We start from the raw sequence: 27,362 nt of genomic DNA on the forward strand, positions 1-27,362 counted from the left end.
AAGCACTGCTCAGCGACAACTAAAACATCGGTGTGTTATCAACTTTGTTCTCACACTAAATCCAAAACACAGCACTGTACCAGCTACTAGGAAGGAAATTAACTCTATCCCTGCCAAAACCAGGACAGGAGTGCAAATCGGAAATGTAGTAATTTTCTCCATGCAGAAGATGGACCCCCCCTAATCAAGCTATTTAATGAAACACAAGTTTTTCTCCTCCACAGTTCAGACTTCTTGGATACATATGCATTGGAGAGACCCAAAATTTTCTCAGCCAGCCAGTGCATGAAGCTCCAAGGCTTTGAGGCAGTTTGTGCTCTCCCTGCGCAGAGCGCCCATGAGGATATAAGTGCTACCTATGTAATGTTGACAGTCGTGGGGCTTTTTATTACTTTGGTAGTGTTCCCACTTGTCCTGTGACTGTAACAGTGCCCCAAGTCTCCTCATACCTGCATGTGGCTCTTGTTTCTGGTATGCATAAAGGCAGCGCTTACGTTAGAGCTAGCTACCAATCCAGAGACCCCTTTGGGGAAAGTTTTTTCTAACTATCAATCCTCGTGGAATGAGACTTTAACAAGATTTTAGCTCAGGAGACCAAATAACTTTTTGTGACAAGCTTGTGCTTGATGGCCTAGGGTTTATGTACCCTCACTTAATGCTACTTGTTAAAATTTGGATGGTTTATAGCCATTACAACTCACCAAAAGCACAGCCTGTTATGCACAGAAGTTGTTTGTGATCACATGGCAGCTATGCCAGCGTTGTTGCCTTTCAGCATGTGTAACGAACAGTAGCGCTGTGGTAATAGCAGAGGTGATGCACGAGGTTTAGTCGACGTGTCACCCTCTAGTTGGTCACTTTCTGCCATTCAAATGTGTCTAACTGGTGAGCAGTGCAGACTGCCAGCACAAATGGGCGCAGTGAGCTGTGCTAACAAAAGTGGTCTGGAGACCACACTGGTGACTGCTCTTTGTACAGTTCGTGTGCCTTTGGTTCTCAATGTGGTTGTGGTTTTGTTTTTTAAATCCCTTAGAAAACAAAAGCTACACTTCCATAAGAACAGAAGCTTTGTCTGTGATACAGCTGCTGCTCACCAAGCTGCAAGGTGAGACTTTTTGCTTGCCACCCGGGAGAGCCACTGTTTGGTAAAGAAGGCACCTGGTAGTGTGGCCTGGAACCCTGGAGAGATGGTGTTGCCTTCTGCTTGCAGGACTGGGTGATTTTGGGGCGGCTGGGACTTGGAGTTCTGTGCTTGGTGACTTGGGAAACTTGGAGGGGGCTTGAAGTAACTGTGGATAATGTCAAGGTCTGAAGTGCTGTTGGATACTCCTTGGGTGAGGAAAGTGTCCAGCGAGGGGGGTCACAGGGAGAGCACACAGGGTGAGTGTGTAGTCACGTTCTGCATTGTGTGCAAGCTCCATAGAGGGGAGGGCTCCTGTTTGTGCAGAAGAGTAATTTTTACCCTTTCAATGCCAAGTTTAGTTCCTCATTGTTAATTTAGGATTTAAGCCTTGCAGAATTTACTTCAGAGAATGAGTCTACTTAGGTCTTGAGGTCATACATGTCTGTAGTTGTTCTGTAGCAAATGTTTCCTTTGGATTTGTGTTAAGCACTTCGTGTTTCCTTTATTCCAGCAAGAATCTTCTTGCATTACCTGAAGCAATTGTGAAGTGGGAAACATTTGGTTCTTCAGGCCCTCGTTTTCACATGTTACAGGCTTAGACAATCAAGCCTAGTCTAACTGGGCATGACTCCCTGTGCAGGAGGCAGCACATGCACCTGTGTGTCCAGTTGAATTTGCCTCCTCGTGGAAGGGCAGTACGGACTGCGAGTGAAATGCTGAAGCAGTCACTCTTTTGGCCTGTCTGGGGATGGAGATGGCCTGTTGGGGTTTTTTGGCATTCTGGTATTCATGTCGGGTGTCTGTCTGTCTTTATCTACACAGAAGCTCAGCAGTGGGAAAGCCTGACACCAGAAAGCAGAGAGCACCTCATTCGTTCGTTGTCTACGATGGCATCAGATAGCAGACCCGAGCTACAAGAGAAGGCATTTGTATTGAAGAAAACACTTGAAAATCTTGACTAAGTTGTAAAACACAAACAACAAAGTGCCATGTAAAACAAAAACAAAAAAGTGCAGTGGTCTGAAAACCAAGTGGGTAAATTAAGATTACTCTGTAGCATGCATCGTTCCTGGCCAAAATAAAAAATGCCTTAAATTCTTTTCCCCGTTAATGTTATTTTTACTCTTTTAAGCTGATGGTTAGTTGTTTTATCAGTAAATACCTCTAACGATCTGCCCTAGAATGTTTATAAGTGTGCAACACAAAAAATGTTGAGGGCAAGATGCTTTTTTTTTTTTCTTTAAATCGGCAAAAGAATGTTACTCAGATCCCCTTTGTCCTTCAAAGGAATTGTTGAAAAACCACCAGCACAGGAAGTGAAAAGCGTATTTGATTTTCACTTATGTCGCGTGTGGAGAGCTGTTACCTGGTGTCTAAACAGTAAATCCTCGGGACTCTGCAGTAGAGCTAGTGTTTGTTACCTATAAAGAATGAAATGCTTCCCCTGATGAAGCCTGTGTTAAACTCCCGTGGCTTCCCCGGGGCAGGGTTTCACCTGACGCCCACCTCTGCTTCTCCTGCTTGCTCCTCCCTCGCAGCCTGTTGTCTGTGAGTTACGAAAGGCAGAGAGAACCGTTAACTTCGCTCCTTCCTCCTTCTCTGACCTCAACATGGATTGACCGGGACTATGCCTTCCCCGGCTAGCAACCTCGGCCTCCCAAATGTTAAATGAGAACTTTTTTCCTCAAAGGATGCACAAGAGAGCACTTTACTGAGCTGTGTGGGACAAAGTTGGGCCTAGATGGTGCCCGGGTGGAACACTGCTCTTCTCAAAATTGTTTTGCATGGACACTCCTCAGCTGCAGGAAAAAAAAAATAGGAAAACAATCTTTTCTAGATATGTTTTTGAAGAGTGTTCGAAGTTTGCAATGACATGTTTTTTTTAATAGTGGTAATGTTTTATCCCCTTCCTGTTCGTAACCCTGTCCTTGCTTTGGAAACCTGTAATGATTTAGACTTGTCAATATTTGTAAGAAACTGAATCATCTGTCATTTCTCCGCAGCCCAAGTCATGCTGGTTTCTAGCAAATACTTTTTAATTTGCACTTAAGAAGAAAGATTATATCTGCATTAACGTGGAGTAAAATTGCTATATGATGATGTGGCCATGCTGCCTGCCTCCTTTTTTTGCCCTCCTCAGATAAAAGACAAACCTGACCACTATAGCAACAGACTTTTAATAGTGTAAAGTTAGCACTGCACCATAACCTGACCAGTATGTGTACAGCTTTTTGGGGATAAATGCTTTGCTGATGGTGAAATAAAATCATTAGTGTGGGCAATATCATGTCCATGGCTTTCAGCGTAGGAAGGCTTGTTTCTTTTCTTACAGTCTGCAGCTCCTTTCAGATTTGATCTGTTAGGGAGAGGATTGCTCAGATAACGTCACGTTTCCTCCATGCCCATTTATTCAGAATCAGGTATGCAGTACCTACTTTTCCCTCAGGTGCCATTTCCCATTCAGTGTTTTCTGGTACTGTAACAATCTCGTCGTCTGACTCACTTGCTCTCCACAGGAAGGGAGGAATGTAATTTGTGCACATCTGGTAAGAAAATGTCAGCAAGAAATGGGCAGAGCTGTCCCACTGTGGCTCTCGTGTAGCAGAAACCTCAGCGAGCACTATTGCATTGTACACTAGAACTGGTCAGTGGGCAACTCCTTGGTGCTGGGAGCTGGTGCTATAACGTTTTGATTTACACCTTGTTGCAGGGAGCTGCTCTTTGTTTACGTGTAGTTTGAACTATCGAGCACAGTGTACATTTTGATATTTTACTGGGCAAATCACTTTGCGGCATCTTTAAAAACTTGCTTACCATGACATGTAGTGTCATGAGTGCTCTTTTTTTTTTTTGTATTAGATGAGTATTACCAGTGATGCTTTGCTGTAGCAGTTCATTGTCTGACTTGGGTTTTTTCCGTATTGGTGAGTGACAGTAACAGAAAAGCAAGAGCCTCCACGTCTCTGGTAATTTGTTTTCACTGCGGACTGGAGTATTCAGAGGCAACGCCTAATACGGTCAAATGACCGCAAGTAGAATAACTGTAATCATTGTCAATAGCAACCTGAATTTCTCTATTGGGGATTTACACTAGAGGGAAGAGCGTATTCTAGGAACTCTATGAACAGCTGGATTAACAACTCTGGCCAAGAGTGTTAGGAAGGTTAGAGATGGTATAACGCTTTCTGAATCACAAAGCAATATGTCTTTCTCGTGATTACAGAACAGATTCAGAGCTCCTCTCTAAAGCACGTGCCTATACACAAAACCTACCTGTACAAAAGCTAATTCAGTCAGAGGTTTGATTTCTACCCCCCTCGCATTTGTAAATGTGACAGGATTTAAAAAAAAAAAATCAATAGATGTGGCCTTCCTAGAGTTTTTCCTCTAAAAGTGATTGCACTATGTAAAACACACTGTACTTTGCCCAGTGCGGGCATTTCTTGTGCTGCTGCAATGCTTTGTATACCCGGAGTGCAGTGCGCAGACGTGACGCTAGCACTCCCATTCTGACCTACAAGCTGTTGCTTAAATGGATGTATATTGAGAAAAGTTTTCTAATGTTGCGAGATCTCCATCACATTCACTGCAATCTGTACTGTCGAAGTATGTGAATGGTCTGACTGAAAGAAACCCCTCCTGCTTACCAAAAAGGTAAAACTAAATAAAAGCTGCATGACCTGTTCTTCGAAGTGACTGGTAGTGTTTTTTTTCTCCCACTCTTGAGTATTTTACAGTATTTTCATGTTCCAAATTCGAAGTGCACCTCTGTGTTCTGCTCTGCACTGACCCACCTGCCCTCGGGCCACTTGCTGACCGACACGGCCCTTGGTCTGCGGTGTCAGCTCTTCAGGCTGAAGGTGGCCGTGTTACAAGTGACAGCATCCAGTTAGGAGGAACTATGTGAATTTGTTTTTTAAGCCAACAGCTTGGTCTCTTGCAGCCAGGCAGGGTTATGGGATGTGTGCATATATACTATGTATGTGTAAAACAAAAAATATACGTATATAATTATATTCCATGTATGTATTATATATGCATATGTATGGAAGATGAGGCCATGAGGTTGAAAGTTTATTTAAATAATATTCAAGAACTTAACACTTCCAAAATATTCCAGACATGGACACATCCACCCCCCCAAACCAGCCTCAATCACATTTACTTTCCTAATGGTATTCTGAAAGGAAGGAGAGGAAAAAAAAAAAAATCAGCTAAGCAGAGGAGAGCAAGCAAATAAATACAAACTTTATGGCTGAAGCATCATCTGGCAAGACGAACGTTGTCAGACCTTACACCCCCAAAACATGGAGCCTCGCCACTGCTAGCGGTGGGTCGGCATCCCTCTCCCCTGCCCCAGCTTGCTGTGGTGAGCAGAGACCACCTCTGTGGCACTGTGACCAATGCTGGGTTTCTGCCATCTGAGCGCTAGCTGCACAGACACATTAATATTTCTGGCCAGTGAAGGCAGCAGGATAATGTTACTTGGGTTCTTTGGTAAGGGAAGACAAAGGAAATGGAGGCGGGGGGGAGGGGGGGAAGACATATCAGGTCATCTAAAAATATTTAGATTTTCTCTTGCCTCTAATGTATAGAGTACAGAATTAAATAAACATTGAGAAATGCAGCAGGAAGTTCAAAATTGAGAAAGTTTAATTCTGAGTAGGCACTGTTCAGTGAAAAATGTCAAGGAAGGAAAGCACATAAACTGTTACAGCTGATGGTGTAACATTTACTGATAAAAACATCAGTGCCGCAAAAATTAGAAAAATAACTTGGGAGTTAAAATTGCTGATAGTTGCCTCGCTCCTTAAAAACCAATTACAGTAGCTTAAAAATTAGTATGCCACTTTCTGCTGGTATTTGACAACAGGGGACAAAGACAGCGTTTACAGTTTGCAACAGGTTTTCTGAATGCCGTAAACACTGCAAGTCTAATCAGATTTTCCTCATTCAGAGGCTTCAGTTCCTGCTGCTGAGCTTACAGAGCGACTGTTTATGTACATTTATGTGTAAATGCTTACAGAAGGATAGCGGGAATTACTTTCAGGACACCAAGGGGAATAAATGTGGCCAGTTCAGCTAACAGTACAGGCAACAGCCTCCTGTGAATTTCAATTCTTAATGAGTTGCGGATGTGAACTTACAGCTAAAGCATAAAGGAGTATTTCAAGATTAAAAATACTTTTCAAAACAGAAAGTTAGAAGTCAGAGAGTTTCTTCATGGCCTACCTATAGACTGGGGCCAGAGAATACTTAAGAAGCTGGTACGACAGGTGAAGGGTCAGTGAAGTTTCCTGGTTCTGCAGGTCCTCTTTTGTCACTGTTAGGTCCTTTCTGGGCTTTCTTGAGGGCAAGTGCCTTATTTCTGCTTTGAAACTGATCGTATCTTGCAATAGTGGATACACCATCCACAAACTTGGTCTTGAAGAGGACATTTGCGTTGTTAAACATTCCATCCTTCAAGGACACCACAATAAACTAAAACAAACCAGAAAGCTTAAAGTAAATGCTGCCATCCAAAAAAAGACTTTTAAACAACATTAGACAAGGCTTCTAAAAAGAGGATTGCTTTTACTTTATTTGGCTAATATCTTGGTGGTAATTCTTAAAAAAATACTCTAAACGTAACTGAAGCCCAACAGAATATGCTGAGCAGGTTAACGTACACCCACAGGCCAGACATTTTCTGCAGCTAACCATGTGCGGCTCCGTCCATATCCCAGCGCTTGGCCTGGGATACAGGCCACAACACAGAACAGCTGTTCATGGTGCATCAATCACAGGAAAAAACGTTGCCACGAATTTTGTAAGAATGCAGGATCTTTAATAGCCTAAAGATACTGCCCAAATTATTTTACAGTACTGGTAACAAATGTTCCCCTCCTCTCTCTCATAATTTGGAAAGGTCGCATCCTACCACCAAATAGAGATAGATACTGCCTTTCACTCAGAGTAATAAGTTTCTTCAGTTCTACAGATTTTTTCATGCACAGGCCACAGCGATACAGAGATTCTTTCCACTAGTGCCTGGCTTATTTCAACAGGGCCAAAAAGAAAGTATTTTTAAAGCTTGGGTTAAAGAACTCTAGCCAAAAAAAAAAAAAAAAAAAAAAGGGGGTGCACAGGCCACAGCGATACAGAGATTCTTTCCACTAGTGCCTGGCTTATTTCAACAGGGCCAAAAAGAAAGTATTTTTAAAGCTTGGGTTAAAGAACTCTAGCCAAAAAAAAAAAAAAAAAAAAGAGAGAAAAAAAGAAAAAAAATTCAGGATGTGGGTCATGCCTGAAATTGATCATATCACAGATACTCTTCCCTACTACGACCTGGGTTTTAGCCACTGCAGCAACAGCTTACATTAAAATGTAATGCTTGGGAGTTTCACAGTTGCCGTATCATCAGTGTAACTTCCAGTGGCAACAACTCAGAAATACAACACACGTCTGGAATACAATACTTGAGCAGCTGAGACTCCTCAGTGGCAGGCTGCCTCTGAAAATAGTGACATGCATAAACGGGTGATCACAACAGTTTCAAGATCATACCTGGGAGTGTCTGAAATGAGTATGAAGCATCTGCCCAATATTCTGGGTATGAGAGAGATCAAGGGCTGCATCCACTTCATCCAAAATGTAAATTGGGGCAGGTTTGAAGAGAAGCATGGCTAAGATCAAGGACAAGGCCACCAATGACCTAATATAGAGAACAAGAAAGTCATATTTTACCCTCTTGTTTCAGAGGCTTTGGCTTATGAAAACAGTTGCTTGGTAGTAACAAAATGCTCTCTCAAAAGCAGATTCATGCTATGAGTTCCGAAGAGACAGAATGACAGCTTCTGCCACAACTTCTGATTTCAAAATGTGAAGCCTTCAGCCAGAAATGGCAAATATTACTCTTTTATCAGAAGATCAGGCTAGTTGGGTAATGATATTTAAAATCATGCTGTCGCTTGACCTATTTTCAACCCTGAGTTTTGCAGTGCTGTTTTTCAACGTACAGTTCTTGAAGCATTCTGTCCTTCAGAAAGTTCTGTATCTCTGTCTCACCTCTTCCTAAATTCTGTTTCTACTTTTCAATTTGTTTGGTTTTTCCTTAGAAGCTGCAAAGAAGCACGCACCCTACAGAGTAGCTGTAATCACTGGAGAAGAAAACTGTCACCATGACGCTACGTTGACACTAGGGCAGAACTTGTCTATACAGATTTTTGAGATGACAACTCAAAGGCTGGAGCATTTAACTCAACAGTACCTCAGTAGCACCTAGAGTTAACTGCAGTTTTCTCACCGCTCAGTTAATTTTTTTGGTCACTTCTCCATAGAGTAAAGTCTTGTTTGTTATTGTATGCCAAGTAATGCATCATTCTAAGTCGGATTCCTCTTTGAGCTGAACTGAATTAATAATGCTTTCAATATTAAGTCAGGTTGGAAGGAGACAAGAGTCCCTGACTTGACTAGGGAAAAGATTGCTTTTTTGCTTTTCTGAACTGTCATTAGCTAAACATATCAATTGTATACACAACTGCAATGGAAAACAAACAAAAACCCCCACAAAGTTCACCAACCTTTGTCCTCCACTAAGTTCTGTTAAGTTTTCCTTCCAGGTGTTTCCTAAGGCAACTCTGAACTCCAGACCATCCAAGACATTCTGGGTTTTAGAGGTTGCTAGCATAGCTTTGGCTCCTGGTAGAAGTGTTGAGAAAATGGAACCAAAGTCTTCATTCACCTAGAAGTCAGACCATAAAAGATGTACGTACGTGCTTTGAATCAAGAGCACAAACAGCTAAAAACTTAGTGGTAAGCGGCACTGTACTCTAGATGTCTTGCCCAGTTTAACCCAATGACTTCTTAGGTCTTGAAGATTAGCACATACAGGATAGTGAGAAAATATTAGCATACGGAATCTTTTATTTTCTCTGTACTGAAAAGAGAAGCAACACCAAGGGATATATATACACACACAGGACTCCTTATACTAAGCATTTTAGAGGGATCAAATGAAAGAAATATTGGAAGGCTTCTTTATGCTATCAGCCAGGGAAATGGTTATGCCCTACCTCAGATTTATTAACTGGTAAGTTGTGGTTTCTCCCAATTAAAGGACTATTAACAGTATAGGCACCTTGTAAGAGGCACACACTGGCATCCTCCCCACTCCTTTTCTTCCCAGGATTACTTAAGCAATGTCCAGGTATTGGATGGGACGCCGCTTTGTAAACATAGATTAAGATTTCCTAGGTCAAGGAACGTATCTGAGAATGCACTTATTCTACCACCCATGATGCTTTTAAATACAATTCAGTAATTTTTGCTGAACAAGATCTTGCAATGAAAATGTACCACTTTGTCAACGATATCTTGATTATGGGCAGTAATAATTAAAACCTTCATTTGTGAGCAATTTAATCTTAGATATAATCGATCTTCTCAAAAGCCAAAAAGTACAAGTTCTCCTGGTACAGCAGAGAAGAATGTGTCAAGAGCTTTCCATGTAGAAAGGGAAAAGGGAAACTTTATACTTTTGTTATAGTTAATGATATGAGAGAACTAGTAAGAAGGCAGAGCACTAAGATAACAGAAACATAAATCACCTGTTGCTCTATTCCAGTATCACCTATCCTATCAGTGACAGTTACAGTAGCCCAGGTCCACAGCCCCACATTGTATGGGGCTACACAGAACCAGAAGATTTTAACTCTGGTCAAATATTGGTTTAAGTAAACAAAAATAGACTGTATCACTGTTTTGTCCAACTTCCATGTGAGAGACAATGATTTCAGCATGCCAGTAGCTTAACCTTTCTGAAATTTTTGTGAGCATTAAAAGGGAATGGAAAAGCAGTTTTGCAGGTTTAACTGTATCTTCACAATTTTCAGAGAATTCACGTCTTATTCTCAAAAGTGAGGTGAAACAGGAGGAATGAAGTGGTTGTTCTGTAATTTAAACTCTAGGCAAGGGAAATTAGTTCTGGAAAGAGACACCTTTTTTTCTTTTTTCCCACGGAAATATGCAAAACACTAATCTAAGATAAATCTGATCCTCTGCTAACATGTGAAGATTAGATTTCAAGTGTCATACCTTTTTCCAAGCAATATATAAAGCTTCAGTTTTCTTCTGGTCGAGCTCTTCAATAGTTGCAAGAATTTTTGACTTGTCATTCTCTACAATTCTTTTTTTCTTCATTAAGTCATTGTACTGGTGCAGTGAAAAGAAAAGATTGATTTCAATGAACTTTGTGCTCAAATACATCTTGTGCTAATCTTACAGTTTCAGTTTATCATTTTTGTAACTATGAAATAGCTATTAACCACAAGATTGAAATCCAAAGCATTCATTTAGCTGTATGCAAGATTTAAGTTTTAGGACATTATTTGCAAATTAAAGTACTAGAATTTTCAACAATTGGCAAAGGGGAAGACCAACATTACTCTGAAAGTTGCACTTCCTTTCCAAGTTAATCATATTTCATTTGCCTTTCCAAAGAAGAAAGGATGTTTCTGGAGGCTGATAGGAAGAACAGGCCAATTCTAACCATGAAACAGTACTAGAAAAGTTGAAGTGTCAATCAGTGGACAGTTTTGAGACAATCCTGGAATAGCCTCAAGATACAGATGAATTCGAGACAACCCTGGAACGCCTTCAAGCTATCATGCTTGAAGATGAACAATTTTTTGATCTGCAACCTTTGGTAAAGTATGTCATTCTCAGATACTGTAACAGACACCACAAAGCTTGCCTAATGCTGCTGCTGCTGACTTAGGATGGACTGGGGTAGGGAAGAATGAAATTATTCTTTTTACCATCCAAAGGCAAGATTATGCATAACCTGGAAAACTAGTGCACAAGAGAATAGTTCAAAAATGTAAGATTAGTATAAAAGATCTAACAAAAGGTTTCCTGCTATCTCATGAAGATTTAGTTTTATTTTTATTTTGGGTGTATTCAGAAGTAGAGCATGTGAAAATATAAAGCTACGTTATACATAATACCGTATCCCCAACCTGCCCAATCTTTAAAGGTTAAAGCACAGAATGTTTACCCTCTCCTCTGTCTCAGAAAGCATAGTCATAGCTCTCATGTTCACGTTCCTTCCCAACTTCTCTTTCTTCTCCTGCAATTTCTGCAGCTTCTGACTTGCTTCTTTAGGATTGTTAGTTTTGAAGTCATAGGCTGTGTTTGGCTGACCAAAAAGTGGTTTCTCTGAAGCTATCCACTCATACTCTTTCAGCATTTTGTTCACCTGTAAACAAGAAGATATGTTGAGGCTTTCCCCCCCCCCCCTCAAATGTGAATAAAAAGTAATTAAAAAAAAAATCAACATCCTGAAATTACTCTACAACATTAACTTTTCTATCCCAATGCAGCACAGCTGTATACCTTTACAATGTTTCATGTGATTTCCAAGACTGTAGATGAACAAAGATTTTAAGGGAGCTTTCACATATACCCATCACATTACTTGGAACAGGTTTTTCTATATCTGGACTAAGCCATTGTCACCAAATCTCTGGATTTGCTTCTTTAATTAGTTACCGAATTTGTCCATACAATCAGAATGTTCTTCTCACTGAGCACCTTCTCACTGTGATCTACTCTCTATTAGTCCATACTGATAAGCTCTGTTACAATTCACAATTTCCACCCCCTCCTCCTGGGATAAAACTTTTCACATCAAGAGCTGCAAATATGACAGTGCTTATGAAGAAAAAATGCTATTTCCTTTGCATGTGGCAAGGGAAATAACCACTCCTGGTCACAAGATGCAAGGAAAAGCACAGTTCTGAAATACCTTGGCAGCAGCATCAGCAGTCTCTTGTTGATGTTTGCTAATGTTGTGTTCTAATGCTTTAACCTTAAGCTGTAATTCATTATTTTGTTCTCTGGATTTTACTGCCTCTGCAGATTTGGCTTTAATTGCTTTATCCTGTAACACAATTACTTCCTTTTGCTTGGCCAGCTCCTTCTGTGATTTCTCTACAGATTCCTGAAAAGCAAATCAACAGACGTTTATTAGCGTCTTTTAAAGGCTGGTGTTAGACAGTTAGAAGAAAAGGACACAACAAGGAAGGAGAAAAAATTCACTTGTGGTAATGAAGCCAAAAAATAATACCTATGCTAAATATAATTGTGTGCTGGTAAGAAAATCCAAACAACAAAATACACGTTATAATTTGAGCTTTAGGGGGATCATATTTTCAGTAACATCAACACAGATAATAAAACACAGTATTCACTTTTACCTTTGTCTTAGACACCTCAGCTGCCATAGCATTAACTTGCTCCTGGTAGGATTTGATCGCTTTATCTGCAGCCGCTATCTGTTGTTTATAGGAGGCCTGCTCTTGTTTTAGCTCTTCGAGTTCCAGAACTAAAGCTTCAACTTCCTAGAGAGATGTTTTCAAATTTATTACAGTTACACTTAAATGGAAAGAATTAAGATTCAGTTTGATGTAGTAAATGCTGTGGAAGATTAACAGTACCCGTTCTTCAGCAAGGGAGCACTCTCACCCAAAAAAAAAAAAAAAAAAAAAAGAAAAAAAAATGGATCAGCAATTTCTACATCAGTCACTACAGAGTAATATATTAAGTTCCAAAACTGACAATATTAAGACTTCAGGAGAATCAAACTTCCTGATCACTGCAACCACTTTTGACATGGAGAAAATTGCCAACAAAGGTTAAGTTTTACCTGCTGCTTTTCTTTCATTTTTTTCCTTGAAGCGTCTGCCTTTTTCTTGGCACTGGATCAGCAATTTCTACATCAGTCACTACAGAGTAATATATTAAGTTCCAAAACTGACAATATTAAGACTTCAGGAGAATCAAACTTCCTGATCACTGCAACCACTTTTGACATGGAGAAAATTGCCAACAAAGGTTAAGTTTTACCTGCTGCTTTTCTTTCATTTTTTTCCTTGAAGCGTCTGCCTTTTTCTTGGCACTGTCTAGTTTCTGCTGGGCATTTTTTAGTTCTTTTTCACATTCTGCTTCTGCATTTTTCATTTTATTCTCCAATACCTTGTATTTATCTTCTGCTTTCTTTTGGCTTTCTTCAGTTTTCTTTAATGTCTCTTCACACTCCGCTGAATCAAGAAGTACAGTACTGAGATCAGGCATTGTTCTTATCTTTAAATTTACATCCTGAACTCCAACTGAAATAAAGTTGTCTTTGCCTCTAACAGAAAAAAGTGGTTGTACATTTGCTAGTTACTGAAGTCAGCTATTTCAATGATATAAGACAGTGTGCTGTTGTTACCAGTTATTGGTAGGGCATCAAATAGACAACCAGTCATTAAAATTAATGAAAATAAGCCTTTTTTCTTTTTTTGACAGGGGCAAGTATATGCCAGATCACATGATCAAGAAGTAATTAATCAGATGGATACCTAATAAGATATCACCTCATCCCTGGAATACTATGTCTACATATGTATCGCTTCTGACCATCTTTTTTCTTTAGATGTTTTACTTATTGCTGCATTTGCTTCCTTTTATATTTTTCCTTAGCTATATAAACAGTACTTCTTTCCAATGCTTTCTTGTTATGCAAACTGTTTATACTGCTAACCTTAAATATCTATGGAAACAGATGGCTTGCAAAAAACAAAGATTACTCAAGTATGGGATTAAATCTATTTTAAAACTTCCCTGCAAAGCCATTTTTCCTTTTATTATAAAGTATATAAAACACTTAAGAATATAACCTTTACTGCAAACGAATGACCAACCTTATGTGAATCACCTCTATGCAAGTCTATTGTGATTCTGTATTTGTTACATATTACAAAATATAAAGATAGTATTTTCAAAGCAAAAAATATTTTTTTGTTAAGCAGAGAGTCTGCTGCTAAACCAGCCAAATATCCATCTCATTCTCAGCAATTAGTTTTCAGTTAAAAGATTAAGAACACATTTGTCACCAATGGTTTTCTTCAGGGCAAGCAGCTCTTCCTCTTGTTTGTGATAAGCACTTTGATGAAGCTTTGTTTGCAACAGCTCTGCTTCCTCAGACTTCATCTCCCACTGCTGCTTCAGTTGCCGGTACCTTTGAAGACAGTAATGATATACACTGCTATAATGAGGGGTACCCAGCCCTTCAGTTTCAAAGTTGACATAAGTAGATATAGAAATAAGTAGATAAAGAAATACTTATATTCCCAGTCTAATGTGAGATACAATGATGACTATAGGACAAATGAGCTTAAATGCATGAAAGACTGATATAATTTCTTTATTCACAACTGTGAAGTTTGTAGATATGTAAGTTGTTATATATGTAACTCCTGGTTATGCAGCCCCGACAAGGTGTTGCATGAAAAACAAACAAATGCAACACATGCAATTTGGAACAATTCAGAGCTCATGTTTTTCCAACCGGCAGCGTGACAGATGCTAGGCTGAAGCATTAAAGAAAAAAATATCTAAACGCAAAACTCGTTTCTTCCTTTTGGTCATATTTCTGGAAGTTTTCAAAACAATTTGAAAAATAAATTCAGCTGGTACATAGCATATTATACAACACTACCTCCTTATGGGATTTTTACAGAACTGACTAAGCATATTTTTATATTCTATCTTTTAAAAAGATCTTCAGTAACTGAGTAACTGAAAATCAAATATACTTAAAATTATTTAGTATCACTCAGATAGTCCCCTTTAGTATCTTTATATTTTCTTGGAAGAAAAACAAGACCTATCAGAAACTGAAATTCTGTATGGGTGTTACAAAATATGACTGGAACAGATCCATTCTTCAGTGGACTTCATGAAACTTGGAAAACTTCAAGTGATTTCAAGTATATATATACTTGAATTATAGTATGCCATTTTTTTCCCTGTATTACCCCAAACAAAGTTTTCTTGCATGTGTTATCTAAAAACTAAATTTGCTTGTTGATTGCTGTACAGACTAAACTGGGGGGGGAGAGGGACAAGTAAGGGAATAATTTTCTGCATATTATATTATCAACAGGCCCTATGCCCTCCAAAAATACTTCTTTATATTACATTTACTCAGTCACATACAAGAAATGATAGACATTTTATAGGGCAAACCTTACTTTTCGGCAACATTCTTCAAGCTTGCCAGCTCATTCTCTACAGTCTCAAGTTCAGATCCCTTTGTCTTGAGTTCTACTTCAACATTTTTCATTTCTTGAAGTTTAGACAATATTGGTGCAGCCTGTGAGCCCGCACCTGTTCAGTGAGAAAAAAGCAAAGTCAAGCTAATTGGAATTACGCTAGTGGATTCACCACTGGAAAATAGCAAATTCTAAATGTTAATAATGATGCAGGTTGATGATTTGTTTTAGTTACAAAACAGAAAGGTAGCTAAGCTAAAATTACAGTAATTCTCAGTGGAAAAAGACTACCTCCTCTGTTACAGAATTTAGTTCTGTCGACTTCAAACACTACACATGCATTTCTTGTGAAATCAACTAACTTTTCATAATTTATGAAATTATCTCAAATTAATTAATTCCTTCAAAAAGTGCTTGAGTTCAAAGCATTTCTCCTTACACATTACACAGCATTACAAGCATTACACATCAAAATAAGATTTAAGTATTTAAAATCTAAACTACCTTATGCACATAGTTTGCCATTGATTATTTCTTAGTCTAATCAATCTTCTTTCAGCTTTAGACTGACAAATCTTTGCTCAAACAGATATTAACCCCAGTATAAGTCTAAAGAAAAAGGTTACTGTTCATTTTTATAAAAAACATGCAGAGCAGTAAACAAATCAACAGACACACAGTATTATTATATGAATAAAACCAGCAATTGCCTCCATGCAGAGTGCCCTGGGGATCAAACGTATCTCCATCAAGTGTAACACTTCTCGTCATTATCCTTTTGTCAAAGGTCACTTTCTTAGCATTATCCATGTTATTACAGATCAGTGTTGTTCCAAAGACATATTCCATTGCTTTCTGCAGTTCAGATTCATATTCAACTAGAGAAAGGGCTAAATGCAAGTTATCATGACCAGCCTAGAAATCAAATGAAATGCAATTAGTATGCCTTAAGTTATAAGAATTTTCAAAATTTAATTTGTCTTCTCTTGATAAAAAGTTTCTAAAAACCATCATTACATTTTAAAACAATTTCAGTTAAAAATGGAATAATTAATTTCCATTTAAACATTGCATAGGTGAAAGGATACAAAGGAAAAAAATAAAATCAAGATACCCTCAAACCCTATAGAAATTCTTATTAGTATAACCATTAAGAAGCCCATGTTTTTAGCACAGAAACAAAATGAAAAAGGAACACAAGCAAAACAGTGTAAATAATGTATTTATTTACATACCAAGGTTTGAGCCAACTTGACTATGTCTTGTCCAACACACCTGGCTGAAATTTTATTTAGTGGAATGATGGTGTATCGACGCTTTAGTTCACCATTTTCTAAGAGCTTTTTGCCAGTAACCTCAAATGAGAAGAGTTACAAAGCATACCTGAATACATAACTGATTTTGTAAAGTAAGACAATATGGCATTGCAAGAGGAATATATTGTTGCCAGTAACTATGCATGACTCTCTTGACCTAATTTGAACATGTACATGGGTACAAACCACCTCTTAAGCATTCAGTAACAATGCACATGCTCGCTAACCCTGAATCACATGACCTCATCTCAACATTCAGAGCTCTGTATTAAAGTAATAAACATACCTCTGTGTCCACAATAATGTTATAGAGTTTCCCTCCAGCCACAGCTTCTAGGGCTTTTGCCTTGGATAGATCTTTCACAGTGATAAGAGACACAACAGAGCCTTTCACATGGTTTGGATTCCAATTTTTTTCCGGATCTCTTAAAATAAATTTAAATTATGATAATCATGTTTGTTTTTCTCCCACACATCTTAAAAAAATTATGTTTAAAAACTCATACTGCTGATTATATTGGTATAATAAATTCTAAATTCTATCAGGAAAAACCCACAGCAAATGGTTAAATTAAATACTTCAGGTCAAGAGACTTCCCAATAGTCAGCTATAAAGTCATTAGAAGAATGTCCTTCCTGATTTTGGTATAAATTGTTCATGCAATTTTCAATTGATTTTTACTATGGGTCCTATTATTAGCACAGCTATAGGAATATGTTCAGACTGATTATTACGTAAGCAAGTAAATCTGGGGATACATATATTTCATTGGTGGAGACACATACAATGTTCACCTCCACAGAACAAGTCTACTCACAGTCCTCAGGCAGGACTCTGAAAAGTAATGATTACATATTTTTGCAGTTTAGACCTTTGTATTCTATGGTTTTAGCTACTGAAGTTGAGTTATGGCTTGCAAACACCATCATACAAAACTTTTAAATTCCAGTGATTTTGATAAGGCTGTCATTTAAGAATGGCTGTATCACTTTCCCTGTTGTTCATTAATTCAGTTAACATTTCCTGACCTCCCCCCTCCCCCCTCTCCCCCCCTTCACTTGCATCGCAGGTAAGTTAGTCATTATTCACTGGCACTAAAAGGAAAGCAACAGCTAAACAATTAATGGAATTATACTCCAAGTCCCATAAGCCATGCATAAAATGCCCTAAAAAGCACTTTCAAACATCTTTTAGGATCACACTGAGATCTTACTTGTATTCAAACTGTAGATGAGGAAACTTTGCCATTAAGCCTTCATGCAATTCTCTCAGTCGGCTGATGTCAGAAGCCAATGCCTTCTTTTTTGCTAAAAGGGCTTCTTCTTTCTCTTCTTAAGAGTTGAACACAAGCAGCAGACAAACATCCAGAGCACAAAAATCTATTAGCTTAAAAATTGGCATGCTACACTGTTTATCTACATATAGGTAGAGAATACTTAATTGAAAGACTTTCTCAAATTCTTTGTAAATTTCCAGTTTAGACAAATTAACACCATCACAATACCAAACATGCAAAGAAAGAGTTTAAAGTCTAATGTGCTTCTCTGAATGTCATTCTGGAATATCTATTTATGGTTTTGAGTAGCTTCTGCAACAAATGTTACCTGAATGAAAAATGAACTTTAAGAACTGCTTTAGGTAGGGAAAACCAGGAAAGAATAGGGAGGTTGGTCACTTTTTCCACTAAGTTTTAGATGGAATTTAAATTTTCCATCAAACTTTAAAAGATTTGGCCTAAAGTTTATAAAATCAAATTATTTTAAATTCTTATCTGTGGAAGACAAGAGTTTGCAGAGCTTTGACCAGAGAAATTTCTTTGTGCATGAAAGCAGCATACTTGTTTTTTCAGTTCCTTCTTGTATTGGTTCTGGCTGGGATGAAGTTAACTTTCCCCATAGCAGCCCTCATCATGCTGTGCTTTGTATTTCTATAATGTGTTGATCAGTGTTTTGGCTAGTGCTGAGCAGTGCTCACACAGCGTCAAGGCTGTCCCTCCAACCCCGCCTCCAAAGGCCAGTAGGCTGGGGGTGGGCAAGAGGTTAGGAGGGGGCACAGCCAGGACAGCTGACCCAAGCAATATTCCATACCATATGAGGTTGTGCTCAGCAATAAAAGCTAAGAGAAAGGAGGAGGGGAGTGGGCATTCATTATTAAGGCGTTTGTCTTCCAGACCAGCCGCTACGCGTACTGAGGCCCTACTTCCCAGAAAGTGGCTGGACATTGCCTGCTGATAGGAAGCAGAGAGTAAATCTTTTTGTTTTCCTTTGCTTCTGTGTCTGACAACAGCCAGTTCCAGATGGCTCCAAGACGGACCCACCACTGGCCAAGGCTGAGCCCATCAGCGATGGTGGTAGCACCTCTGTGATAACATATTTAAGAAGGGGAAAAAACTGCTGTGCAACAGCAGCGGGAAGAAAGGAGTGAGAATATATGTGACAGAAACCAGCCTGCAGACACCAAGGTCAGTGAAGGAGGGGGAGGAGGTGCTCCAGGCACTGGAGCGGAGATTCCCCTGCAGCCCGTGGTGAAGACCATGGTGAGGCAGGCTGTCCCCCTGCAGCCCATGGGGGTCCACGGTGGAGCAGATATCCACCTGCAGCCCGTGGAAGACCCCACGACAGAGCAGGTGGATGCCCAAAGGAGGCTGTGACCCCGTGGGGAGCCCACGCTGGAGCAGGCTCCTGGCAGGACCCATGACCCCGTGGAGCGAGAGGAGCCCAGGCTGGAGCAGGTTTGCTGGCACGACTTGTGACCCCATGGGGGACCCACGCTGGAGCAGTTCACAAAGAACTGCAGCCCGTGGGAAGGACCCATGCTGGAGAAGTTCGTCTCCCATGGGAGGGACCCCACGCTGGAGCAGGGGTAGAGCGTGAGGAGGGAGTGGCAGAAGCAACGCATAATGAACTGACTGTAACCCCCATTCTCCATTCTCCAGCACTGCTTGGGGGCAGGAGGTAGAGAAAAATCAGGAATGAAGTTGAACCCAGGAAGGGAGGGGTGGCGGGAAGGGTTTTCAGGTTTGTTCCTATTTTTCAGTATCCTACTCTGATTTCACTGGTAATAAATTAAATTAGTTTTCCCAAGTTGAGGCTGTTTTGCCTGTGACAGTAATTGCTGAGCGATCTCCCTGTCCTTATCTCGACCCAAGAGCCTTTCATTGTATTTTCTCTCCCCTGTCCACTTGAGGAGGGGGAGTGATAGAACAGCTTGGTAGGCACCTGGCAGCCAGCCAGGGTCAACCCACCACACTTCTATATTCCTGTTCCGATTCCCCCATAATTATATACCAGAAGTCTGTACAGACCTTCATAGTTCAGCTTCTTCATTTGGTTCTCTAGTTTTTCTTTTGTTTTTCTAACAGCCTCAAGTGCTTCTTGGTCTTTCTTGTAGCCTCCGTCCATCTTTTTAACTTCAGCTTGTTTTGTCTTCAATTCTTGTTGTGCATAATTCAACTTCATTTGAGCCTGTAGGGATTAAGAAAATACAGAACCAGAAGATCTTCAAAGAGAATCTTGCAGGTGCAGATTTAAAACACTTGCACTAACAAGGTGCTCATATTTGTAAAAGTCTCCACTGGTTGCAGAAATGCCACAAAGCAGCCTTGGCTTTTGAAAGTAAGGGCACAGGTGATTTGGAAACAAAACCATAAATCATGTATTTGGATACAATAACTCATATTAGCACATTAATAGAGTCTGAGAAGAAACAAGGTAAAATAATGTGGGACACAGCTGTCCTTGTTATTTTTCCAAGAAGAGTTCTTCCTTAAGTGAGACAAGCAAGGTGCACTTTCAACTTTGAAAATTTAAATTCCACCGTGAGAACCACCCCAGCAGAGGTTTGTTATCTTAAGAAAAAAGCAGCAGTGTCTGTCTCAGTCATGTTGCTAGCACACAATTCGACTGAGGAGAAAACAGTTTCTTCTGAACTCTCCATTCACGGTCTCAAGCATCTTTATTTTGATCCCACTAAGTTTTACTGTAGAAATCTCTATAGTATGAATGCATATCATGGACAGCAGTCTTAGTTTCTTCCTATCCAATACCATCATTCATTTGAGTACTGTGAGTCCTACTTTACACCTCAAATGCCAGTTTCTATACTTCCTCACAGCAATGTTATAGCTTTTGCCTATTTGTCTATATTTATGCAAGGATTTTTTTTTTTAATGACCTGTTTTATCAAAAAGTCACCTTAATGCATATGCCAACTTGTAAAATATCTTGCATAGATATTCTGCAAATCTTTTCACTGACCTTTCAAGAGTCTGTCCTTTGGTTTTCAGACAATTTAGAAAAGAAGCAGGAAGGCTGGTCTGAGACAGGCAGAGCTTTTATTCTTACCTGTTTAGCCTCTGTTACTGCCTTGCTGATTTCATTTTTGCAGGTCATCATCTGCCCAGCAAGAGTAGCTTCTTCCCCATCATCATTGCTGGACAACCCAGCAGACACAGCATTAAAATGCTGCTGTGCTACAGCTAAAGCATCTGCATCTTTTTCACTTGCTTCCTGTAAAGCATTTAGTTCTTTCTCTATCTTCTTTACTTCTTTCTCCTTTGACACTAATGTTTTAGAATCCTTCAGCAAAACAAAGAACAAAAACAAAAAAGGAAGAGAGAACCTGAGTCGCATTAACTTTAAATTCATGTTGTTTAGATGAGGAGCTATGAGTAGTTTCATCAACTACATTTCTATGAGCCTTTGTCAGATTTTGTGATCTTACAATTTGTCTTTGCATGTTTTCAAATGCATACTTGACCCATGAGTACACTGAAGATCTACAGAAATATTAAATACAGGAAGAGATGACAACTGCCCAAGAACTAGGAGAAATAGCTCTTTCTTCCCCATAGCTAAAAAGTAAAGTATTCTTCAGTGCTCCTCTTGCATAGAAAAAAACATCAACTGTCAGAAATACACAATGCAGAAATTTCTCCTTTAATTTTAAGAATACCACATGTCCAGAGAGCATAATACTTTCAAAGCTACAGGGTTCTCTCCTGAGCTTAATAGAAGGTTGGTAACCATAAAGAGTTGCACTTTCATTGTATATGCATCACACCGGTTTCTAACAGGAACCTACTACCTATGCTGCACAAATCAAACAATGCCCTTACCATTTGTTTCCGCTTTTCTGATGTGATTCTTGCCAATCATAGGATTTTTCTTATCGTAGTAGGTAAGAAAAAACACCTGTCCCCCTCAATCTGAATTACTTTAGTGTTTAAAGAAAATTATATACAAAGGTCTTACCTCTTGCATATTTTTTACCAGTTCTTCGTATTTATTCTCTTCACTTTCTAAGTTCTGCTTCTTGAGATCAAGGGCACTTTGTGCTCTAGTATTAATTCTTTGAATTTCTGAAAGAGCATCTTCCAGTGAACGGAGCGTACCACCAACTTCCTACAATCAGAAAAAAGGAAATTTAATTTAGCTTAAAAAATGGATACAGTATTAGTAATATTTCTTCTTCTGTTCACAGCTATATGTAGAAGAGATAAATACCTGATCAAGCAGGCAGTTAGACTGCAATGCAAACAGGTCAGAACATCTCTTCCCTCTGAAATCCAAACTAACTTGAAGTACTGCTGAAGCCCCACATCATCCCATATCATGGGACACTGTCCCTGAACAAAAGCTGCACTTAGGCATCCAAAGACCCTATGGGCCATCCTGTATCTAACCAAATTTACTGCCCCCAAAACTGAGGTCAGTACTGATTTTTATTGAACAAGAGTTTTCTACTTGAAGTGTGTTTCTTCTGAGACATCAACAAAAAGCGAGAAAAAAAATCCTGGCAAAACTTACCACTGAATGCACAGAGTGGAAACATGAGGGCAAACAGTTTCTATTCTTCAGTTATTATTCATTTACAGAGATTGGAAGCAAAGCATTTCAGACAAATGAAAACTTTAGATGGATGTCTTTTAGACAATGGCTAAGAATGACAGTAAGCAGTGTATACTCTAAACAACCCACCAGAAGAAGATAAAAATTCAAGGGTATATTACGTGTAAAAATAATTCCCTTCTCATATAACTCCTGATATTCAGATATTCAGACAAGCACGACGCTGTCCTCACTTACCGTATTCCTTTTCTTTTCCATCTCTGCTATTTCTTCATTAAGTTGTCTCACCTTCTTTTCACTTTCAGCCATTGATTCCCGAAGCTTCTCTACATTAGCCTGCATTTCCTTTAATACTTCAGCGGAGGATACCTTTGTCTCTTCAGCCAGAACAAACTGGTAAGCTATACAGAGGCGGCTTAAATGTTCTATTGCTCGTATTACTTTTTGGTATTCTAGATAGGATGATCGTTCCTGAAAAGACACCAATAAAAAAAACCTCTAACATTTAATGGCAAAATAATATTAAGTAGGACTGTTACAGAAATCTTCTAAGCACTTCTACTAACATTATTATTTGTAGATAAAAGGAAGGATTCTTCATGTTAAGTAATATATTCAGTATTGTACATTGCAGGCCTGCTTAGGAGATTCTTAGATAAAACAATACTTGTATAATTGATTGTACAGCAGAAATATCACTTGACGCAAGTTTTTTTAAGAACTAAGATATGTTTTTATCTTTTATTTTTATCTAGTTCTCTTGTTTTTTTCCTTTTCTGTACATTCCCCTCTAGGATTTCCTGGAAATCCTGAATGTCACATTTTCTGTATTTGGACAGAAGAAAAAATTGTTCTCTCTCAAAAGATTCTACAAAGCTTGAAAACATGCTATTGTTTTAGCCACAACATACTGGTCCAGGGTAGCTGAAAGTATCTTTTCAGTACTTTAAGGGCCCTACCACTCTTCTAAGTTTTCCGTACCTCTTTCAGTTTCTGTAACGTTGGAGTGATCTCCTCATTTAAGACCTGAAACACAAACCAGAACATTTATATTCAGATTTTTAAAACTCTCATATGTCTAAGCATGAATACCTAGTTCCAGGTGCAGAAATGAAATATAGTTAAAAACCACACTACACTAGTTATTCAGTTATCTTTAACAAATATAAAAGAAAGTATACTTTCCAACATGTTAGTACCATTTGAATGTCTTTCAGTTTGGCTTCCTTCTTCTCTATGGTTTTCTGGACAGCTGTTTTCTTGCATTCATACATCCTAGTACCAGCTGCTTCTTCAATCATAGCTAAAATCTAAAATAAAGCAATGCAACAAAAGTTTGATGTTTCTTCTTATGTTACGATAGGTTCAATTCAGAATTCAGTGGAACTTCTCATCTCCCTCCGATACCCTTTTTTTTTTGTCCCCCCCCCCAAATATTGATTCTTGTCATTCAAAACAAATCTGTAAAACTTAAGACAAAAAACTCCCACAACTTTCTTACCTCTGGTGGCTTCATATTTAGAACTTTCGTAATTCGTCCCTGGTGACAGAAAGATAAAACAAGAATGGTGATTGTGTACCATGCAATAGTAAAAAGCCAAAACAAAACCCCAAACCCCAAAAAACCCACTCATTTTTATACTTTATATTATAAACTCAAACTTTTTTTTTTTTTTCCTACAAGGAAATCTAGTTTACTCAATTGTTCTGTTCTTGAAAGTTCAAACAAGTCACTTCTTCAGGTAGCAAGCTTGAAATGGCCCTTGTATCTTAGGTTCCACATTCCTGATTACATCTTAAAGAAGTAATCTGCATATTTTGTTCTAGAGTCTTACTGAGTTGCTGATGTTGAATAAACTTTTAATCATAAACTGTCTTTTTGGAGATTTAGCTCATATGTAACTAGGGGAAAGCAGAATAGGTGCAAAACTGTCCTTCCCCCCCCTCCTGCCCCCCACAAGTTGAGGCCTTTCCATTTGAAACAGTAAATCCTGCTCTGTTTTATTATTCCTTGCAAACATGTCAGGGATTTGTCTAGTCCCTGTGTTGATGTTTATAAGGGTCCTTTCAATTGGTCAGCTCTTCCTTTGTCAATTGTGATTTAAGGTGGCAGGTTTCTCAACTTCATTCAAAATACTGTCTAACATGGAACACACATAATAGGAAAGAAAATCTCTGTCTTTTTAGCATAATAATAAAAGCAACACCTATCTGTTAAAGAGACAAAAAGGAAAATTGGAATATGTTTTAGAAAAAGCTTGCTACATGAGGGCTACATGAGGTCTTGTGCTATAAGACACATGTTTTAGGGTCAAACTATGCTGTACTGGAAATCTTAACTACTTAACAGACATTTGATTTTTACTTGACGAGAAGTTGCTTTTCTCTGACTAGGAAATTAAATGTTCTTCCACTATCCATCCTGCCTCAAATTTAGTGCAACTTCTATTCTTTTTGGATTTTATAAAGATGCACACAATACCTGCATAATGAGGAAGTGAGGGTTATTGACATTAAGTCCAATGGAACAGAAGAGATCCTGCACACGAATGTTGGTAGCATTCACACCATTGATAAGATACTTATTTCTGCCTCCAATGACAACCTGGAGAAGGAAAAGAAATGGAAGAAACTCTAAATGATTTAAAAATGATTTGACATTATGAGAATATAAACTGTAATAATGAATAAAAAATCTGAGCAAATCCCATATATTTAATCTTTGCATACACACATATATATGCATACTATACAGAACATCAGAACAGATCTTGTTGGACTGAAGAGACATTCGAAATATCTAACTAAAACATAAGAAAGATCAGTCACTGGGGGCAATATTGACAAGAAAATTTCCAAACCACAAATTTTAACTTTTTTTTTTTTTTTAAACTTGGGAGACATCTTCATCAGAAAGATAAAGGTTTCTTTGTTCTTGGAGACCAAATTTAACACACAGTTCAGATATTAAGAGGAAAATATGGAAGGAGGAAAAAAAGTCACAAAATAGGAAGTTATAACTTGCTTTAGGAACATTATTCCATTATTATTACATTTCTGTGCAAGTCCATAGAAAACATTATTGATATAACACATTTAACACTATTAAACTAATTTCCCAAGTAATTCCAATTTTTTTTGTCTAGTACACTGGATTTACTTCTACAGTTTGTGTTACTAACTACACTGTAGAAGTACTGCCTCAATTGCAAAAACTCAGAGACTTTAAAAATAACTTTTTTTTTTTCTTCTTGAAAAGTCACTCTGTTGAGCATGGTAAAAATGTGTACAGGTTACTAAGCGATACAGATATTAAAGACTCACCTGCCTAGTGATGGTGATCTCATCATTAGCTTCAAATCCCAGTGGACTTAGCTTCTTGTCAGAATTATCAAAGGTAATAGACACAGTTGCTTTAGTAATTCCAGCTTGCCCATTTTTATAAACTAGGTCTTGCAAGTTGGAAGCTCGCACCTAAATCCATGGAAAAGACAAATACATTTTTGAAAGAAATTCATTACACAGCTTAAATGCGCTACTGTAGGTTTTGGAGAAATGAATGAAAAAAATGCAGATCTAGCTGTAGATTTAAGAGTTCATGTGAGAGACTGAGATATGGGAGCTGCAAGGTGCTAGCATTGTAAAACCACAGGCAGAGTGTGCCAGTCTAGTTTTAGTGAGCCAGCTAATTGTTTCTGCTTGAGACTCCTGGCAAAAACTGAATAGAGGTTTAAAAAAAAAAAAAAAGCCAGATGACTAGTTCAGTCACCAGTACGTTTACTTAAGGAGCATTTATTATTCATAATGCAGTTCACAGGGAAATGAATTAGAAAGTGTTCCTTGGAGGTCTGCTGGATTTGGCTATAATTACGAGGAGGGGAATAAAAAAAATCACCTGAAGACAGAGATTCAAATTGATCTCAGTGCACACAATTTTTTTTTATAAGAGTAAAGCAGATATACCATCTTTTAAATAGCAGGCATTGCATGAAAAACAGCTTTTTATTTTCTTCTGATGAACCAGTTGGCCAAATTTTAAGACCCAATCCAGAAGTGAAAAACTTTATTACAAATAAACAAGTTAGTGCCTTTAGCTGCAAAAGATCTTTGGCTTGAAGCTGCTACCTTTTAAGTGGGTATTTTTAGCCTAATGTTCTAAGCTGCATACTTTGAGCTACTGTAGTATATTGATGAAATTGTAATTCAATCTTAATGTAAGTATGAGCAAGAATGACAGAGACCCAGTTTTATGTAATGGAAAATCCAAATAAAGAAAACTATATTTTTGATAGAAGCACCACTTCAGGTCTTCCATCAGAGATTACTCAAGAGAGTAATATGAAACGTTGCTGACAGAAGAAAAACTTTTCTTAAATGCATCCTCTCTCTTTACCTGAGACAGATTGGTGATTCCCAACAGGAAACAGATTGAATCCAAGATATTGGACTTGCCACTACCATTCAAGCCAGTAATGGCATTGAACAATGGGTCAAAGCCACAAACTTCTGTCCTCTGAGCATAGGATTTAAATCCTTCAAGAACAATTGACTTGATGTACATCTTCTCTGTTCCGAAGGGACCTGGCAAAGTATTCCTCCCAAGAGTATGAAGAAAGGTATCTGGATTATAATCCTACACATTTCAAAGACAAAAAAGAAAAAAAAGCAAACAAATCATACTGCATGCCAGACAAACAGCTAAATGTGTGAGAAAATGGAAGGAACACATGCCTTTTACAACAAAAAGATTATGCATTTATAAACGGAAAATTCCGAGTAGACCCCGGATCCAGAAAGCATCCCAACAATAACCTGTACTTCAAACTTTTAAGCGATGTGACTTTACACAACCTTCATCACATCTGTATGAAGACTGTGGCATAACCCTGGTTTCTCACAAAGCTGGCCGTTAGTCCATCAGCCAGCGAAGGAAAGGGAAAGGCACAGATCTTTCAGAACCCGGCAGAAGGGGAGCCTCCCTTTCCAGCCTGCAGG

The 27,362-nt window shown here is 38.6% G+C and overlaps 2 protein-coding genes across 2 annotated transcripts in view; one reads left to right on the top strand and one right to left on the bottom strand.

The window, feature by feature from the left end:
* Window positions 1-4,813, top strand: part of KIAA0368 (KIAA0368 ortholog) — a 62,878-nt gene extending 58,065 nt beyond the window's left edge. The window contains exons 49-50 of the mRNA XM_009286257.1: window positions 1,034-1,105; window positions 1,946-4,813. Coding sequence (XP_009284532.1) covers window positions 1,034-1,105; window positions 1,946-2,085 — 212 coding nt within the window. The 3' untranslated portion in view covers window positions 2,086-4,813. The remainder of the gene's footprint in view (window positions 1-1,033; window positions 1,106-1,945) is intronic.
* Window positions 4,814-6,286: 1,473 nt separating this feature from the next.
* SMC2 (structural maintenance of chromosomes 2) lies at window positions 6,287-26,994 on the bottom strand. The gene is made up of 24 exons (XM_009286213.2): window positions 26,761-26,994; window positions 25,692-25,841; window positions 24,850-24,972; window positions 23,869-23,907; window positions 23,567-23,677; window positions 23,349-23,393; window positions 22,605-22,838; window positions 21,771-21,920; window positions 20,862-21,095; window positions 19,823-19,982; window positions 17,732-17,849; window positions 16,804-16,942; window positions 16,437-16,556; window positions 15,912-16,116; window positions 15,181-15,316; window positions 14,041-14,165; window positions 13,010-13,203; window positions 12,361-12,504; window positions 11,910-12,104; window positions 11,160-11,360; window positions 10,199-10,315; window positions 8,686-8,846; window positions 7,670-7,817; window positions 6,287-6,604 (listed from the first exon to the last, which is right to left on the bottom strand). Exons 1-24 carry the CDS (start codon window positions 26,926-26,928, stop codon window positions 6,380-6,382), a joined length of 3,642 nt encoding a protein of 1,213 aa, XP_009284488.1. The 5' UTR covers window positions 26,929-26,994; the 3' UTR covers window positions 6,287-6,379.
* Window positions 26,995-27,362: the final 368 nt, after the last annotated feature.

Source organism: Aptenodytes forsteri, unplaced genomic scaffold (genome assembly GCF_000699145.1).
Source record: "Aptenodytes forsteri isolate BGI_AS27 unplaced genomic scaffold, ASM69914v1 Scaffold103, whole genome shotgun sequence".
Taxonomy (NCBI): domain Eukaryota; kingdom Metazoa; phylum Chordata; class Aves; order Sphenisciformes; family Spheniscidae; genus Aptenodytes; species Aptenodytes forsteri.

Bases quoted from the DNA above. Each gene is read 5' to 3' on its own strand.
- SMC2 (XM_009286213.2), bottom strand. From the start codon at position 26,928: ATGTACATCAAGTCAATTGTTCTTGAAGGATTTAAATCCTATGCTCAG. The intron at 24,973-25,691 runs GTGAGTCTTTAA...TTCCTTCTCCAG, and splicing joins AGATCACCATCACTAGGCAG to GTTGTCATTGGAGGCAGAAA. The intron at 16,943-17,731 runs GTAAGATCTCAG...ATTTATTTTAAG, and splicing joins CATCTACAGTTTGAATACAA to AGATCCGGAAAAAAATTGGA.